Source organism: Schistocerca piceifrons, chromosome 2 (genome assembly GCF_021461385.2).
Source record: "Schistocerca piceifrons isolate TAMUIC-IGC-003096 chromosome 2, iqSchPice1.1, whole genome shotgun sequence".
In the NCBI taxonomy this organism is placed as follows: domain Eukaryota; kingdom Metazoa; phylum Arthropoda; class Insecta; order Orthoptera; family Acrididae; genus Schistocerca; species Schistocerca piceifrons.
The window spans coordinates 610,900,167-610,918,403 of record NC_060139.1 but is presented as its reverse complement, the minus strand read 5'-3'; the positions used below and the strand labels follow the sequence as shown (position 1 = coordinate 610,918,403).

At 44.5% G+C, this 18,237-nt stretch overlaps 1 protein-coding gene across 1 annotated transcript in view; it reads right to left on the bottom strand.

Annotated features, from left to right (window-relative positions):
- LOC124775662 (dynein axonemal heavy chain 8-like) overlaps window positions 1-18,237 on the bottom strand; it is a 605,208-nt gene that overhangs the window by 578,581 nt on the left and 8,390 nt on the right. Inside the window, exon 2 of the mRNA XM_047250489.1 lies at window positions 16,603-16,825. Within this exon, the coding sequence (XP_047106445.1) occupies window positions 16,603-16,825 (223 nt within the window). The remainder of the gene's footprint in view (window positions 1-16,602; window positions 16,826-18,237) is intronic.

Genomic DNA, 18,237 nt, shown 5'->3' with positions numbered 1-18,237 from the left:
TGAAATAGCTGGCATTAAAGTGAATGGGCTAAACATTAACAATGTTAGGTTTGCTGATGACACTGCACTACTAGCTGGAAACCTCAAAGATCTACAATTACTTCTTGACAAAGTCGCAGAAAAAAGTGAAGAATTTGGCTTGACTCTTAACGTAAGCAAGACTAAGTTCATGGTGATATCTAAAACACACCAACAAGAAAATCTTACAATCAATAGGGAAAGAGTCGATCAAGTACGTAAATTTAAATATCTCGGAACAATTCTAAATGAGGAGATTGAAAGCTCAGAAGAAATTAAATCGAGAATAGGACAGGCCAGAAGTATCTTTAATAAGATAAAAAATGCATTCTGTTCAAGAGACATTTGTTTAAACACAAAAATGAGGTTGCTAAGATGCTATGTATTCTCAAAATTATTATACGGAATGGAAGCGTGGACATTGAAAAAGAAGGACATGAACAGTTTAGAAGCTTTTGAAATGTTGGCATATAGAAGAATACTTAGAATTAGTTGGGTGTCGAGGATTACTAATCAAGATGTCCTAAGAAGAATGGGAAAGGAAAAAGAATTAATTAAAATTATTAAAGTAAGGAAGCTACAATATTTAGGCCATGTTATTAGGGGAGTAAATTACAAAATATTGCAAATAATACTAGAAGGGAAAATTTGTGGGAATTGAACGAGGGGTAGCAGACGGACATCCTGGAGTGACAATTTAAAAAATTGGTACAACTGTTCAACATCAGAACTCCTTAGATCAGCCAAATCAAGATCAGAAATTGTCATGATGACAGCCAACCTTCTTAGAGGAGACTGCACATGAAGAAGAAGTCGGACTCTGAGGCTAGCGCGGCTGACCGTTTGTGGCGACCCTTAGGCGCCGCTCACTGCCTACCTGGTGCGCTGGCCATGGCGGCTGTGCGGGCACCGCTGGCCGCTTGACGTCAGCCGGCCAGGGGAGCTGCCGATGGAGCGGGCTCAGCCGGCCACGCGTATGTCAGCTGCACTCTGGAATTTCGCTGTGTGAGCATGGAGAAGTCAGCTGGGACACACCTGCATGACCGTAATGTCTGAAATAAAGAGTCATTTTCCAGGTATTTACGGAAGGCTATGTCCGTCGCGTGTATGGAGGGTGTGTGACGTAAGCAGGGCGGCGGTGCATCGATTGTACAGTTATTACGCGCACGTGAGAGCGAGTAAATTAGCGGACGTTCTAGTGCGGTCCAAACGTGCTGTTATATAGTCATGGCGGATTCCACTATTGAGCAAACTTTGCCACCGAAAGTGTAGCACTGCGTTCTCGCTCGAACAGGGACACGTGGTGGACGGTGAGCGGTCGGCATCGACAGGTTTGAACGTGGCGCCAAAAGTGTGGCAGCGAACGGTCGACCGTTGTGTGATTCAGCTCCGAGGCAGACAATTTTGGCGGGAAACGTGCGGAGACGACGAATACACGTGGTGAGCGGACAAGGGGCCGCTGTGACGTCAAACTCGGAAAGTTCCAGCGTGTCCAGCGAAAACATGTTTACGACGTGGGAGTGATCGCTGGGCTCGCCCCGAGCGTACCGCCAGTCCACCGCGAATGGCCGGCCGCCTCACGTGACAGGTGTCGGCAGTGTCTCCGCGCGCTGGCCAGGGGGTGGCGAGGAGTTGGAGTGCGGACGTTGTGGTGACTGCACTGCGATATGAAAGATGTGTGTGCTGACTGTGTTGGAGAACAAGTGATGACCTCACTGCTTGAAATAAAGTCTTCAGTCCCTTCCCCCCTGCAAAATCAAAGGACGTGACTTACGTTACTATAAGAGCAGTTTATTATTTGACGCGATTATGATAGGCTACCAGTAGAAAACGATGAGTGAGGGAGGAAGTTCATACGTGTGATCAATTATGGTGTTGGGATTAAACCTGTGATAGATTTTTGTTGTGGATGTAAGGAAAATGGCTTTCTCGCCGAGAAAATCGGACATCTTGAATAAATAATAAATGATAATAATACACTCCTGGAAATTGAAATAAGAACACCGTGAATTCATTGTCCCAGGAAGGGGAAACTTTATTGACACATTCCTGGGGTCAGATACATCACATGATCACACTGACAGAACCACAGGCACATAGACACAGGCAACAGAGCATGTACAATGTCGGCACTAGTACAGTGTATATCCACCTTTCACAGCAATGCAGGCTGCTATTCTCTCATGGAGACGATCGTAGAGATGCTGGATGTAGTCCTGTGGAACGGCTTGCCATGCCATTTCCACCTGGCGCCTCAGTTGGACCAGCGTTCGTGCTGGACGTGCAGACTGCGTGAGACGACGCTTCATCCAGTCCCAAACATGCTCAATGGGGGACAGATCCGGAGATCTTGCTGGCCAGGGTAGTTGACTTACACCTTCTATAGCACGTTGGGTGGCACGGGATACATGCGGACGTGCATTGTCCTGTTGGAACAGCAAGTTCCCTTGCCGGTCTAGGAATGGTAGAACGATGGGTTCGATGACGGTTTGGATGTACCATGCACTATTCACTGTCCCCTCGACGATCACCAGCGGTGTACGGCCAGTGTAGGAGATCGCTCCCCACACCATGATGCCGGGTGTTGGCCCTGTGTGCCTCGGTCGTATGCAGTCCTGATTGTGGCGCTCACCTGCACGGCGCCAAACACGCATGCGACCATCATTGGCACCAAGGCAGAAGTGACTCTCATCGCTGAAGACGACACGTCTCCATTCGTCCCTCCATTCACGCCTGTCGCGACACCACTGGAGGCGGGCTGCATGATGTTGGGGCGTGAGCGGAAGACGGCCTAACGGTGTGTGGGACCGTAGCCCAGCTTCATGGAGACGGTTGCGAATGGTCCTCGCCGATACCCCAGGAGCAACAGTGTCCCTAATTTGCTGGGAAGTGGCGGTGCGGTCCCCTATGGCACTGCGTAGGATCCTACGGTCTTGGCGTGCATCTGTGCGTCGCTGCGGTCCAGTCCCAGGTCGACGGGCACGTGCACCTTCCGCCGACCACTGGCGACAACATCGATGTACTGTGGAGACCTCACACCCCACGTGTTGAGCAATTCGGCAGTACGTCCACCCGGCCTCCCACATGCCCACTATACGCCCTCGCTCAAAGTCCGTCAACTGCACATACGGTTCACGTCCACGCTGTCGCGGCATGCTACCAGTGTTAAAGACTGCGATGGAGCTCCATATGCCACGGCAAACTGGCTGACATTGACGGCGGCGGTGCACAAATGCTGCGCAGCTAGCGCCATTCGACGGCCAACACCGCGGTTCCTGGTGTGTCCGCTGTGCCGTGCGTGTGATCATTGCTTGTACAGCTCTCTCGCAGTGTCCGGAGCAAGTATGGTGGGTCTGACACATCGGTGTCAATGTGTTCTTTTTTCCATTTCCAGGAGTGTACATAGAAGTACAGTTTTCGAGACATTATCGTGTTGGAATTTGAATTTGGCGCAATTTTCTAGTAGAGGGTGGCCTATAATAATAAATAATAATAATAATAATAATAATAAATGATAATAAATGATAATGAATGATAATAAATGACAATGAATGATAATGAATGTTAATAAATGATAATGAATAATAATAAAGACAAGTACGGTCTTTGCATGCATTATCATGTTGGAATTCAAACTTGCCGCCATATTTTCTTCTGGAGGCTTAGGTTAGTGGACGTAGCACAATTGGCCTATTTTCCCGCCAAAATTCAAACTTCCCGCCATTTTTTGTTGAGGTTAGGTTAGTGGATGTAGCGCAATTGGACTATTTTCCTGCCAAAATTCAAAATTCCCGCCATTTTTTCTTGAGGTTAGGTTAGTGGACGTAGCACAATTGGGCTATTCTCCCGCCAAAATCCGCGATCTTGGATGACGTCATGCGATGTTTCCAAGTCTACATGCCGCCATCTTGGATGACGTCATCGCCGCCATCTTGAATAAATTTGGCAACAATGCAGGATGTCTTGATGCGAACCTTGTCCCTCTACTCATGATAATGCAGGACCGCATGTTGCAGGTCCTGTACGGGCCTTTCTGGACACAGAAAATGTTCGACTGCTGCCCTGGCCAGCACATTCTCCAGATATCTCACCAATTGAAAACGTCTGGTCAATGGTGGCCGAGCAACTGGCTCGTCACAATACGCCAGTCACTACTTTTGATGAACTGTGGTATCTTGTTGAAGCTGCATGGGCAGCTGTACCTGTACACGCCATCCAAGCTCTGTTTGACTCAATGCCCAGGCGTATCAACGCCGTTATTACGGCCAGAGGTGGTTGTTCTGGGTACTGATTTCTCAGGATCTCTGCACCCAAACTACGTGAAAATGTAATCACAAGTCAGTTCTAGTATAATATATTCATCCAATGAATACCCGTTTATCATCTGCATTTCTTCTTGGTGTAGCAATTTTAATAGCTAGTAGTGTATTTTATACACATAATGAGATTCAGGTACCCCTATTGATCCGATTTATGCAAACAGCAGTACATCTGTGTGGGAAACGGTATCCAGAGGGGCAACTGCTACCTAATCTATGCAGGTTCCCTCTCAGAGCTTTCGGCGTCTCTTAGCAACCCCTATTGATCCGTTTTATGCAACCGGCACTACGTCTGTACCAGAAACGGTATCCCGAGAGGCGACAGCCAAGTAATCCATATAGGTTCCCTCTCAGAGCTTTCGGCGTCTGTTAGCAAACGGAATCATACTGTAAAAATACAAGTGAGGATTGGCCATGAGTTATAGGGTATTTTTGGACCACGAACACCTTACTTCTGCCATACTTAACCAAGAGCCTCCAGTCTCTCTTTTTGTAATTGGTGGTGTAGTCCTATGGGTTATGGATGTCTCCGTAAGTTTATTCCAGTTACAGCACTTAATCTTTCGTAATTGGTTGAGAAATGTTGCCTCATAAAGTGTGTTTCAGCATCAGAAGCAACGAAATTAACGGAAGATATCAAAATAGCAAGCGTGGAAGTAACAAATGGTTCAAATGGCTCTGAGCACTATGGGACTTACCTGCTGAGGTCATCAGTCCCCTAGAACTTAGAACTACTTAAACCTAACTAACCTAAGGACATCACATACAGCCACGCCCGAGGCTGGATTCGAACCTGCGGCCGTAGCGGTCGCGCGGTTCCAGACTGTAGCGCCTAGAACCAGTCGGTGAAAGTAACAACTTTCCGATAGATAACTCAATGAAAAGATTAATAAATGACTCGCCGCCTTAATGTGCTAAAGTAGTATCATAAACAAAATTTGTACAATAGGTCTAAATGTCTTCGTACACTTTACCAGTTACTCTGCCATATTTTGACAATGTGCTTCACATATCCAGAGCGAACTGACCAATGACATTTTTCTGTCATGTAGGGTTGAATAAAACTACGAGTATATCGGTAGTGGCAGCTGAATCAGTCTGTACATCAATCTTGTTAATTTCGCTGTTTCCGATGGTGAAACACACGTTATAAGGCCACGTTTCTGAAACAGTTACGAAAGATTAAGTACTATAAACGGAATAAACCTACAGAGACATCAAAAACCCTCATGACTATAGTGCTAATTACACAAAGAGAGATTGGAGACACTTAGGTAAGTATGGCAGAAGTGAAGTATATCTTGGTTCACGAATACAGTGTAAGTCAAGGCCAATCCTCACATGTATTTTTTACAGTACTATACCGTTTGGTAACAGACGCCGAAAGCTCTGAGAGGGACATGTCCGAAGGAACAGATACCATCTTACTATATAAAAACACTCGAGATTTCGAGAACTGTCTCCGCCATCGTCATCAGGAATTAAAATCACTGACTCTCTGGGCTGGCAGCTGTCACGGTATTCTGCTTATACAGATGCAATGGCAGCGTCTGGAACCTTCCAGACAGGGCTAGCGTGACGCAGGCGCGAAGGCAAGTTGGGCAGCTACCAGTAGCTCCGAGCCCCCTCGGGACAGAGAAACGTCAGATGGCGCGAGGGCCTGCAACGCCTTTAAAAACTGCCGCTCCCGCATCCCCACAAACGTCAAACCTCCTTCTTTGCTTTCTCACAATGCTCAAAGCCTAACCCCACGCCTTACTAAGTGTGTACCCCTAGTCTCTGTTAAAATGTTGCTGTTTATTCTAATTCCGGTCGCTTCTTTTATAACAGAATCCTCTCCTGTTTTGAAATTTTGTTTTATGCCCGTTTTCTAGGCAATGTTCAGTCTCAGCCGACTTCTCAAGTTCTCTTTGTTAAATATGTCACGCGTCTGCATAACGCTCAGCAACACTGTGGATAGTTTGATCTATGTAAATGCTACCACAGTCGCAGGGGACATAGTAACTCAAGGAACTGTCTTTAATAGGGCATAACAAATCTCTTGTATTGGACGCGGGCTGGAACACTGACCCTTCAGCATCCGTTATATAGGACTGATTGTTGCGCGGGTACTGCTTATACAACACGAGGCACACTAGGAGAAGCACGGCAATAATGCAACACAGTGGTGAAATGGAGCTGTTGCAAGACATGCAAAGTCATTTGCACTCCCTTCAGAGCCACGGATCTGTCGTCTCGAGCGCGACTGGAAGCAGTGAGCCAGAACAACTAGTGGGCCACAAACCAATACAAATAGCCATTAATTTTAACAGAGGCAGCAGCAGTCCGGCAACTCCTACAAGGACGAAGTGGCCACATTGAACGACAGAGCGATATGGGACAACATGCAGCCATTACGAGTTCGGGCCTCCACCATCACACCATCTGTTAGCTCTCATCTTCGGATGTGGTACTTCTCTAACAGTGGACTGCCTTCTCATCCAACCCAGCAACGGCCAGACTTCTGCTCTGGAGGAGAGTAGAATAAGACTGGGGCAATACAGCCACCCACCCTTCCGTGCTGGTGTGGGCACCTGTCAACCACGTGCTATCACTCACAGGGGCGAGATCCATCACCAGGGGTTGGGATTCCTGCACGCAGTCTGGCAGTCTTCAGTGCCACTGACTGTCCACAAGGGACTGTGTCTCGTATATTGAGTTGCACGCGGCTACGTAAGCTTCTGGAGTCAGCATTCCCAGGGGCCAAAGTCATGGCTTGGTAGCTATCAGCTCCCCACCTGTGTGCACCGTCCTCACCAAGTCGTGTGCGGGGCACGGCCACCTCCTCCACCTAGACAGTATGAGTGTTAATGTTAATAAAAATGTTTTGAATTTTGATGTTGTTTCTTTAATAAGTTATTATCGGCTTGCTCCCTCGTCTTGTGACTCCACCATGACTCAACTCCTCACTGATGTGATCTTGCACCCCTACTCCCCCCTCCTAAACTACTTCACCTGACATCAGAATGCTGGCGTCGACTCTAGGATCACACCGCCATGTAGCATGACGTCATAGCCACAGCCTCCAGTATCATCACACATTAAGGTGAGCTAGCAAACCGTTGGTTACACTTGTGCGGGCAGAGAAGAGGGAGTCTAGGAAGGAACTATATTGGAACTGGAAAGTTAGTCAAATCGGTCAGACTGACTAACATGTAGCAGTTTCGTGGGAACTGCAGAATACACTATTTGCATCCAGCGAAATGTTCTCGGTGCACTCCTCTGTTTAGGGCATATTGCATGTGAGGGTTTGGCACCAACACACGAAAAAATATTTGGCATCAGTTATTAATTTAAATGGCCGAAGTTATCGATCTGCCACGCCATAGAGTGTGTATTACAGCTGTCTCTGGTTTAGCCGAGGTCAGAGGTACGAAATAATCTCTAATCACATACAGTTCTTTGCAGGGAACGGTAATTATCATCACTTGACATGAACATGACTGTTATAGTTGCAAGGGGGCATTGTGGGAGTTGAGTGGTAGCAGTGCAGTAGCCGAACTGTTAGGCTGTTTTGCTAATGAATTCTTAAAATAGTTATTCGCAGCGCGGTTCGTTACAATACGGGGTTATTACAAATGATTGAAGCGATTTCACAGCTCTACAATAACTTTATTATTTGAGATATTTTCACAATCCTTTGCACACACATACAAAAACTCAAAAAGTTTTTTTAGGCATTCACAAATGTTCGATATGTGCCCCTTTAGTGATTCGGCAGACATCAAGCCGATAATCAAGTTCCTCCCACACTCGGCGCAGCATGTCCCCATCAATGAGTTCGAAAGCATCGTTGTTGCGAGCTCGTAGTTCTGGCACGTTTCTTGGTAGAGGAGGTTTAAACACTGAATCTTTCACATAACCCCACAGAAAGAAATCGCATGGGGTTAAGTCGGGCGAGCGTGGAGGCTATGACATGAATTGCTGATCATGATCTCCACCACGACCGATCCATCGGTTTTCCAATCTCCTGTTTAAGAAATGCCGAACATCATGATGGAAGTGCGGTAGAGCACCATCCTGTTGAAAGATGAAGTCGGCGCTGTCGGTCTCCAGTTGTGGCATGAGCCAATTTTCCAGCATGTCCAGATACACGTGTCCTGTAACGTTTTTTTCGCAGAAGAAAAAGGGGCCGTAAACTTTAAACCGTGAGATTGCACAAAACAAGTTAACTTTTGGTGAATTGCGAATTTGCTGCACGAATGCGTGATGATTCTCTACCGCTCAGATTCGCACATTGTGTCTGTTCACTTCACCATTAAGAAAAAATGTTGCTTCATCACTGAAAACAAGTTTCGCACTGAACGCATCCTCTACCATGAGCTGTTGCAACCGCGCCGAAAATTCAAAGCGTTTGACTTTGTCATCGGGTGTCAGAGCTTGTAGCAATTGTAAAAGGTAAGGCTTCTGCTTTAGCCTTTTCCGTAAGATTTTCCAAACCGTCGGCTGTGGTACGTTTAGCTCCCTGCTTGCTTTATTCGTCGACTTCCGCGGGCTACGCGTGAAACTTGCCCGCACGCGTTCAACCGTTTCTTCGCTCACTGCAGGCCGACCAGTTGATTTCCCCTTACAGAGGCATCCAGAAGCTTTAAACTGCGCATACCATCGCCGAATGGAGTTAGCAGTTGGTGGATCTTTGTTGAACTTCGTCCTGAAGTGTCGTTGCACTGTTATGACTGACTGATGTGAGTGCATTTCAAGCACGACATACGCTTTCTCGGCTCCTGTCGCCATTTTGTCTCACTGCGCTCTCGAGCGCGCTGGCGGCAGAAACCTGAAGTGCGGCTTCAGCCGAACAAAACTTTATGAGTTTTTCTACGTATCTGTAGCGTGTCGTGACCATATGTCAATGAATGGAGCTACAGTGAATTTATGAAATCGCTTCAATCATTTGTAATAGCCCTGTACTACTTTCAGTGTGAACGCGATCGCTAACATATGACATCACGTGGAAAATGGTTCAAATGGCTCTGAGCACTATAGGACTTAACTTCTGAGGTCATCAGTCCCCTAGAACTTAGAACTACTTAAACCTAACTAACCTAAGGACATCACACACATTCATGCCCGAGGCAGGATTCGAACCTGCGACCGTGCAGTCGCGCAGTTCCAGACTGTAGCGCCTAGAACCCCAGCCGGCCAGCACGTGGAATGTGGCTTTGCTGTGTCGAATTAAAAAAGTTCATAATTCTCGGTCATCCGTATTAAATATATTGAGTTCGTGATCTCTTAACAATCATTTTTGCCAATCTATTCCGTTATCATCCGCTTCCCTAAATAATCAGCACCTGCAGTCAGTTAATTATTAAATTCATGGGGAAAGGTGAGCGAGAAATCGTCATAATATAAAAACACAGTTGTGCTATATATAGCTACCATGACAGGATTTCGGATCCTGCAGCTATCCTCGAATTCAGAATGCGATGGCCAGCTTCGGTGTATGATGAGCTAAGTTGGGATGTTCACCGGTGCCTCGATTTTTCAAGCAACTTTAGATAGGAAAGGGGATATAAACAGTGAACAATTAAATTAATAATAATTTGCATGTGTATTATAGACAGAAATAACAGTGGCTAGTCAAACTGAGAATAGTAATGTAATTAACATAGAAGAGAGTGCTGATCAAGACGAAGTTGCCATTTATCTCATTAATGAATCGGAAACAGGTAACAGAAATCAAGTACAAGTGTAGTAGCGGAAAATGATAATCATTTTCGATGTAGATGCTGAATCAAGTGAGTCACAATAGAACACAATTGGAGTGGTGCTGTAGGAAGGGATAATGCATTAACGCAGTTCTTATAAAAAGAATTCAGATTTTAAAAAGAATTGTGATGATGAGGAGTAACATTTAGAGAAAAACCTCGACGGTCAGGAGCAAAATTTAAATAAAAAACTTGAAGAGAATGACAAAAAGCTAAACGATTCTATGTAGGATTTAAATGCTGAGAATGAAAATTGAGAGAGGATCTGAACAAAAAATTTGATGAATATACTCAAAAATTGAAAGATATGTTTGATCAAAAGATAGTGGACATTCGTAACGAGCTGCTGGGCAAGTTTACGGAAGTCAGAAGAGAACGTAGCGAGTCTTTTGAAGGGGTAACAATCTGAGTTAATGTCCTAAGTCACGACACATTGGCAGTAGATAGGAGTAGAAGTAATTAAAATACTGTCAAGCAAACTCACATAAGGAAATTGTGAAACAAGCCCTTTTAGACTGTGCACTAACTAATAATGGAGTTTTTCGGGCCAAAGATGAGTTCGAGGAAAATGAAAGTGGTATCGGTGCAAGAACGATGTTCTGACTGAAATCAAGAGTGCAGGACTTGGAAGAATCTCTGAAAGCCGGCCGCTGTGACCGAGCGGTTCTAGGCGCTTCAGCCTGGAACTGCGCGACCGCTACGGTCGCAGGTTCGAATCCTGCCTCGGGCATGGATGTGTTTGATGGCCTTAGGTTAGTTAGGTTTCAGTAGGTCTAAGTTCTAGCTGACTGATTACCTCAGATCTTAAGTCCCATAGTGCTCAGAGCCATTTGAACCATTTGAATCTCTGAAAAATGTAACGATAGATGACACGCAAATCGATACAAATATAATCCGATGAGAAATAGAAACGCTAATGCGAGAGAATCACAGTAAGTGTTGTTATCCAAATATCATTGTCGACAAAGTGCTCGGTCAAGGACAGTTTAAGAATTTTGGTGACGCGGTATAAAGTAATGTTTGCACAAATTTGAAATGAGTCAGGGAAGATCAATTTTTGTGTGCGATACATGAGTGCAGGTGCGAGAACATGGGGAAATCGTTTGCCAGATCAGTACACGACTTATGCAGATTTTGAAAATTAGTTTCTCCGCAAGTGTTGATTGCGAGTAAAACAGCGAAGTATTAAAGAAAAATTATTTGCAATGCGCAGTTACGATCGTAAGGAAGGAGCCATGCATAATTTTCTTCAGAAACGCTGGGAGCGGAATAGCTATTTAGACGACCCCATTAATGATGAAGATTTGATTATAATGTTAATAAAGCATTTACCGTGGATAATGAGAAAGCAATTTGCGTCATGCACGTTCGAGGATTCTGACGAGCTGTTGCGGGTTGTTGATCGTTTACAAGAGACCGTTAATGAAGAAACGCTTGGTCAGTCGGAACAGAATATGACACGTCACATCGTGAATGTCATCGATGCGATGCACCGCAGCAAGGTAATTTTGGACGCCCATCGTGGACTCAGCAAAGCGACAATCGGTAATGACACAACGATACGAGGAAAGATGAACACTCGCGAAATTGTGCGCATAATGACGATGGGCTTCCACGTGAAGACGGGAGGGATAATGATTTTGATAGACGGAACCAGCAGGAAACACACGATCGAAGTTTTCTAGAGGGTTCATCGCTCCGAAATAATGAGCGATCGCCGGTAAACTACTATTAGTTTCCTTAGTTTCCGAAGAGACCCGCTGCGGAACAGGCGATCTGTTTAATGGGTCAGAAGTGAGAACACAAATGATTAAATACGATAATGAATACATTAAGCCTGAACTACTAGAAGAAGGCGTGCAAACTGTTGTTGATGTTTTAAGTCCATTGATTAAAGCTAGTGTAAATAGTCGGAAAATCACAGCATTTCAAGATTCAGGAAGTGAAACCACAACTATCTCCAAGAAGTTATATGAGCAGCTCTGAGAACTGGTACAAGTAGCTTTTTTCCCCGTCACTAGTGCGCACATAGTTACTGCAACTGGACACAGAAATCGTGCTGTTATTGGAGAGGCACTTATTAGGTGCAAGATTCTGGACAGATATTTTGACATGGCGGTGCCAATTATTGATTTTTTTATGGTGGACTGGATTTTTGGCAATGAGTGGCTAACTGAAAGAAGGTTTAGGACAAATTTTGGAAAGAGATCTTTAGTTATTTTTGATAAGAATGAAGAATTGGGAAATAATTTCGTAGTTTTTGCAGGAGAAAAAGGAGAAGCGCCTGCTGGGCTCGAATTTAGAATTATCCAAAAGAAAAAATGGCTCTGAGCACTATGGGACTTAACATCTATGGTCATCAGTCCCCTAGAACTTAGAACTACTTAAACGTAACTAACCAAAGGACAGCACACAACACCCAGTCATCACGAGGCAATCCAAAAGAAGATAGATGATAACATCCAAGTGCCAACATATATGAAAATAATCCATCCGCAGGTAGAGAGGAAGAAAATCAGGAAGCCATGTTGAATATTCAGGAAAACATAGAAAACTCGAGTTATTTGCCCCCATGCCTTAGGGAAGAAATGTAAGAAGTTTTACGTGTGCATGCAGAGGTCTTTTCAGGTACACCTGGACTAATGGAGGGATGTAAAAGTCAAATTAAAGTGCGATCACACAGAGCTCCCAAAATTAAAATGTTCTTCAGAAACTCTGGCGCACATCATGGGGATCCTCTGCATCCACACTCCTTAGTTCAGCTCTGAGATCGGTTTTCCTGTTGCGGAATATTGCTTAGATGACTAGTGTTCACGCAAGACTTGTTACTACAAAGCTCATCCAAACCATTCGTCGTACAGCTCGTATAATCAGTCCTACAACTACTTTCTGTCTACCCCTACTTAGCCACGTACCATATCCATCCCTGCAGAGGAAACGTGTACTTGTACTGGAGTATAAAAAACTACAGAAAAAGTCTCACTTTCCTGTTCACACATATATTTCAGCCATTCGTGAAGGAAAGTGTCGTTCTCGTCACACAATCCAGGAAACCGCCTGGATGTTAGTTGACAAAGGCTTTAATACTAATGACTGCTGGAGACACACGTGGCAGATTAATGCTACGACGGAACAACTTAAGATGCCATGTATACTAACCAAGCCACCTGGCTCTGAACTGCCGCACAAAATCAGATCGGCTCATCTCCATCTATACCTATATCTACATACATACTCCGCAATCCACTTTACGGTGCCTGGAGGAGGGTACCCTGCACCACTACTATCATTTGCTTTCCTACTCCAATCCGAAACAGAGAAAGGAAATTACGACTGTCTATATGCCTCCGTACAAACCATAGTTTCTCGTATCTTATCTTCGTGGTCTTTATGTGAAATGTATGTTGGCAGTAGTAGAATCGTTTACAGTCAGCTTCAAATACTGGTTCTCTAAATTTTCTCAGTAGAGTTCCTCACAAAAAACATTCCCCTCCCTTCAGGAATACCCATTTGGGTTCCCGAAGCATTTACTTGCATATACTTGCATGAAAATACTTGTATATTGTTCGAACCAACCGGTAACAAATCTAGCAGCTCGCGTCTGAATTGCTTCGATGTCTTCCTTTAATCCGACTTGGTGGGAATCCCAAACAAGGGAACAGTACTGAAGAGTAGGTCACACTAGCTCCTTATATGCAGTCTCGTTTACAGATGAACCACACACTCCTCAAATTCTCCCAATAAACCAAAGTTGACCATTCGCCTTTCCCACCACACTCTCCAAATGCTCGTTCCATTTCATATCGCGCTGCAACGTTGCGCCAAGATGTTTAAACGATGCGACTGTGTCAAGCAAGACACTACTAATGCTGTATCCGAACATTAAGGATTCGTTGTTCCTACTCATACGCATTAACTTACATTGTTCTACATTTAGAGCTTGCTATCATTCATCACACTAAGTATAAATTTTGTCTGAGTCATCTTGTATCCTCCTACAACCACTCATCGTTAGCAAAAAAACGGCAGGTTGCTGCCCACCTTTTCCGCCAGATCATTTATATATATAGAAAATAATAGCGGTCCTATCACTCTTCCCTAGGGCACTCCTGACAATAGCTTTGTCTCTAATGAACACTCGCCGTCGCGGACAACGTACTGGGTTCTATTTCTTAGGAAGTCTCCGAGTCACTCACATATCCGGTAACCTTAGCTTCGTTAACAGTCTTAAAATGAATAACAACCAACACTGGACGGTATGCCGATTCTCTGCACAAGTGGAAGAAAATAAATGCTCCAAGTTGTGACTATGGCTCAGAAAAGCAGACTGTTTACCATATAGTTCAAGAATGTCCTGTGGGAGCCTTCCCTGGCGATGCGACGGAGTTGCTGGTGATGACGGAGGTGGTCAATAGATTACATTAGTGGCCTGGATACTAGTTTGTAATTTGAGATAATTGAGGGGCTGAGAGTAGTGGTACAGCTGACATTTTTAAGAAAATTATATAAGCACACATTTGTAAAGCTAAAGTGTGGCTCTCTCCACAGTAAACGAACTACAAGCGATTTCTTGCATAGTTCAGCACTCTGTGATGATAAAGTTTAGGCTCCAAGTCAGTGCCTAGACTGCATTTAGATCACTAGTAGAAGTAAAATGACGGACGAAAGGAGAACTGCTGCTATCTTCAATGTACTATCAGATACGCATTTTTTGAGAGTAGTGCAAATGCCTAAGGTGCATGCTATTAAGACTAATTATAGTAATATTTAATGCATGTTTAAAAAGGACCTGCTTTGAAATAGTGGATGTACATCTTGGAGCAAAACAATAAATCACAAGTTCGTTGAATGTGGCCATACGTACGTGGAATATGATAATACAAAGAAACACTTGAAGTATGTATTTGTTCCCTAAGACATGGTGGAAGCCTGAAGAAAGTCAGCCTAAAGTTTTCCGTAATGGAAATGAAAACAGAAAACTTTCTTTCATTTAAAGCCACGGATGCCATGGCAAAAAATAAAGTTGCTAAATACACTCAAGGAAACAAAATACAATAGAGAAATGTTAGTAGGACCAGTATTAGCAACAAAATCTTCTAACTATTCCGTTCATGTATTCGCTGTAAATGTGATCTTGAGTTTATTGAAGCGGATTTTAGGGGGCACAACATTGGTCACCTATTAATACCTCTTCTGCAGGCTTTGCATCAAGATGAGTACAATATAAAATTTGATAAGTGGAAAAATCTTCAGGAAATAAGGCACTACAACCATCCAATTTATCATGAGTTCTGTAACAATATATTCCATTCCCAGACAGCAGTTGGCATTTTTTGTAAGAAGAGCCAGTGAAGAAATTAAGTGGTCAAAGAAGGACACAAGCAAAGCTGAGAAATGCACAACGCAATGGTACAGCATAAGAGTGTTGCCTCAGGAAGAACATTGGATGGAAACTATTCTGATTCTCTACTGAGGCACTGACTGTGAGAGAACTGTAGAAGGTGACACTGAATTGTCTCTAGTACGTGTTGAAACCACATCAATATATTTTTGTTTTGGTATTTTTATGTTGTTTGCCATTTACTTATCGTTTTCCAGTTTATTATATTATTTTTGCATTAATTACACACGTATTATTTTTATACAACGAACATGTTCTATGAGGATCATATGTGTTGTACCTAAAAAAATCTTCAGAATAAAGTACAGCAAAAAAAATGTTTTTGCACTTCTAACTGTTTTACTATAAAAAGTTTTAAGATGCAAGGAGTGTAAGTATTTTAATACGGTATAAAAAATAATGCAGAAGTGCTACAGTCTCTATCCATACCTAAAAATATACATGGACTAAGTGACCATTAGAAAAAAATCTGATGTTTCGATAGGAACTCACACAATTTATAAATATTTGACCGTTGGGATGAGTACTGGTCGGTCCGACCGGTTAGCCTACTACTGATAAGTTTATGATAAATAACGCAAAACGGTATCTCCTTTGCTGGGATGACAACGACTTTATTCGTTCGAAGATAAAATAAAACAGATCGTCTTTTCGACGCAGTGTCCGCTGTACGCAGAGACAAAGAGACAAACAAACTCGAGAGAGAACGATTACGGCTCTTGTTCACTCGTTACTAAGGGCTAAGCACAATCACAGAACTCAATACAGAGTTAACACGAACATGTAAATTGTTATGAACTAAGAGTAAACGACAAGCAGTTTACAGATAAAACACAGAGCTCCTGGCGGCCGGCGCGGAACTAATTTGACAGAGCGAAATCGAACACTAGCGGCGCGATAAACGCTTGAAACACTCGTGCATTACATTATACCGAAGCACTGGCCGCGGTCGTTACAAATAGCCATTTACTTTGGCAGTCATTTACAAAGTTTGCTTCGACAAGCACTTGTATTCTCGGCCCCCTCAGTTGTAAATATTAGTATTTATAATGTAGCCATAAGCTAAATAATACCTGAAACAAATAAACTAGCTTGTTGGCCGACGGGAAAGTTGACGCACCTGGTCCGGGCGGGTCCATATCTGCACACATGAAGAAGAGCGCCTGGCGGCCGCCCTGGGCGACCAGGCTGTGCAGCAGCTCCGTGTGTCGGTTCGCGTCGAGCACCCCCTCCTCCACCAGGTTGGGGTCGATGTTCATGTGCAGCGCCGCCTGCTCCATGATGAAGCGGTGCGTCGCCGTCAGGCCCATCCCGCGGTCCGACCGCGCCTCGCGAGCCTTCGCCTGCACCAAACGTCTGTACTCACTAACTTCACTTTCATAAACCATCAAATGCGGTACCTTCAAACGTAACCACAGACAGAAACCTTGACGGCAAAAGGCAAAGTACAACGTGCGACGTAGTCGCGCGCTTGCCATTCTCTGGTAAGCCTTGGGTACCTGTAAGAATGGTGCTGCGTCGATTAGCTGCTGGAAGAAATGCATTGTTTGTTACAAAAACAGTTATTAACCACTAACTTGATCATATTTTTCTTGAACACATTTTGTCGTTTCTTGCTATTGCCGATTTCGACCGTTTCGTTCATTGGATTTACAGGACGAATTATTAATCGGCTGTTGAATGCTTTGAATGGCTAGATGCCAGTGAATGTGTCATTTTTTTTACCCCATTCATGAGTTACAAGTGGCTTGCTATTTGCACTTACACGTAGGACAACCTTATTTTTCATCAACGTCACATGTTCTGCATGCACTGACAGCAAGCAAAAATGCTACAAAGTAACGATGTGTCATCATACACTGATCAGCCAGAAGATTATGACTGCCAACATACTATCGACATAAACTAGTCCAGGCAATAGTAGCGTCACTTGACAAGGAATGACTAGTCAGATACACGCAGGTTGCATGTAGTATCAGTGAGTGGGTTGTCCATGTGTAGAATGGGGATGCTGCGCGATTTAGCTGATTCTGACCGCAGGCAGATTGTAATGGCTCAGAGGCTCGGCACGAGAATTTCGAAAACTGCACGGGTTTTCGAGGAGTGTTGTGGTGAGCGTCTTCCAAAAGTGGCGAAACCAAGGCGGATCACATCCAGATGTCATGGGGTTGGGCAGCCATCCCTCATTATTGGTGTCGGATGTTGTAGGCTGTACAGACTGGTAAAACAAGACAGGCGGAGAACTATGGCAGAACTAACATGCTGGGCAGAGTGCAAGAGTATCTGAACACACAGTGCACCGACCATTCCTAACGATGCATCCTCGCAGCAGACGACCCAAGCAAGTACCAATGTTAACACCACAACGTCGACAATTAAGACTGAAATGGGCACGTGACCATTGGCACTAAATGTTGGTGCCGTGGCAGAGCGTTACATGGTCTGCTGAATCCCGATACCTTCTTCATCATGCCAATTGGAGGGCCGGAATCCGTCGTCATCCAGGGGAAGAGCTCCTTGACACCGGTACTGTTATATTTTGAGCAACATCCAAGTGGGCATCCATGGGCCTAGTGGGGGGGGGGGGGGGGGGGGAGACTCGTAAAAGGCACCATACGGGCACGGAGTACAAGGTGTGTTCAAAAAGAAACCGAACTTTTGAAATAGCGCGCCAACCAGCAGAGTGAGCGGGCTGCGGCTACTGAGCGCACCTAGCGGCAGGTTTAGACAACAAATAGCCATTTGCCTAGTGTCA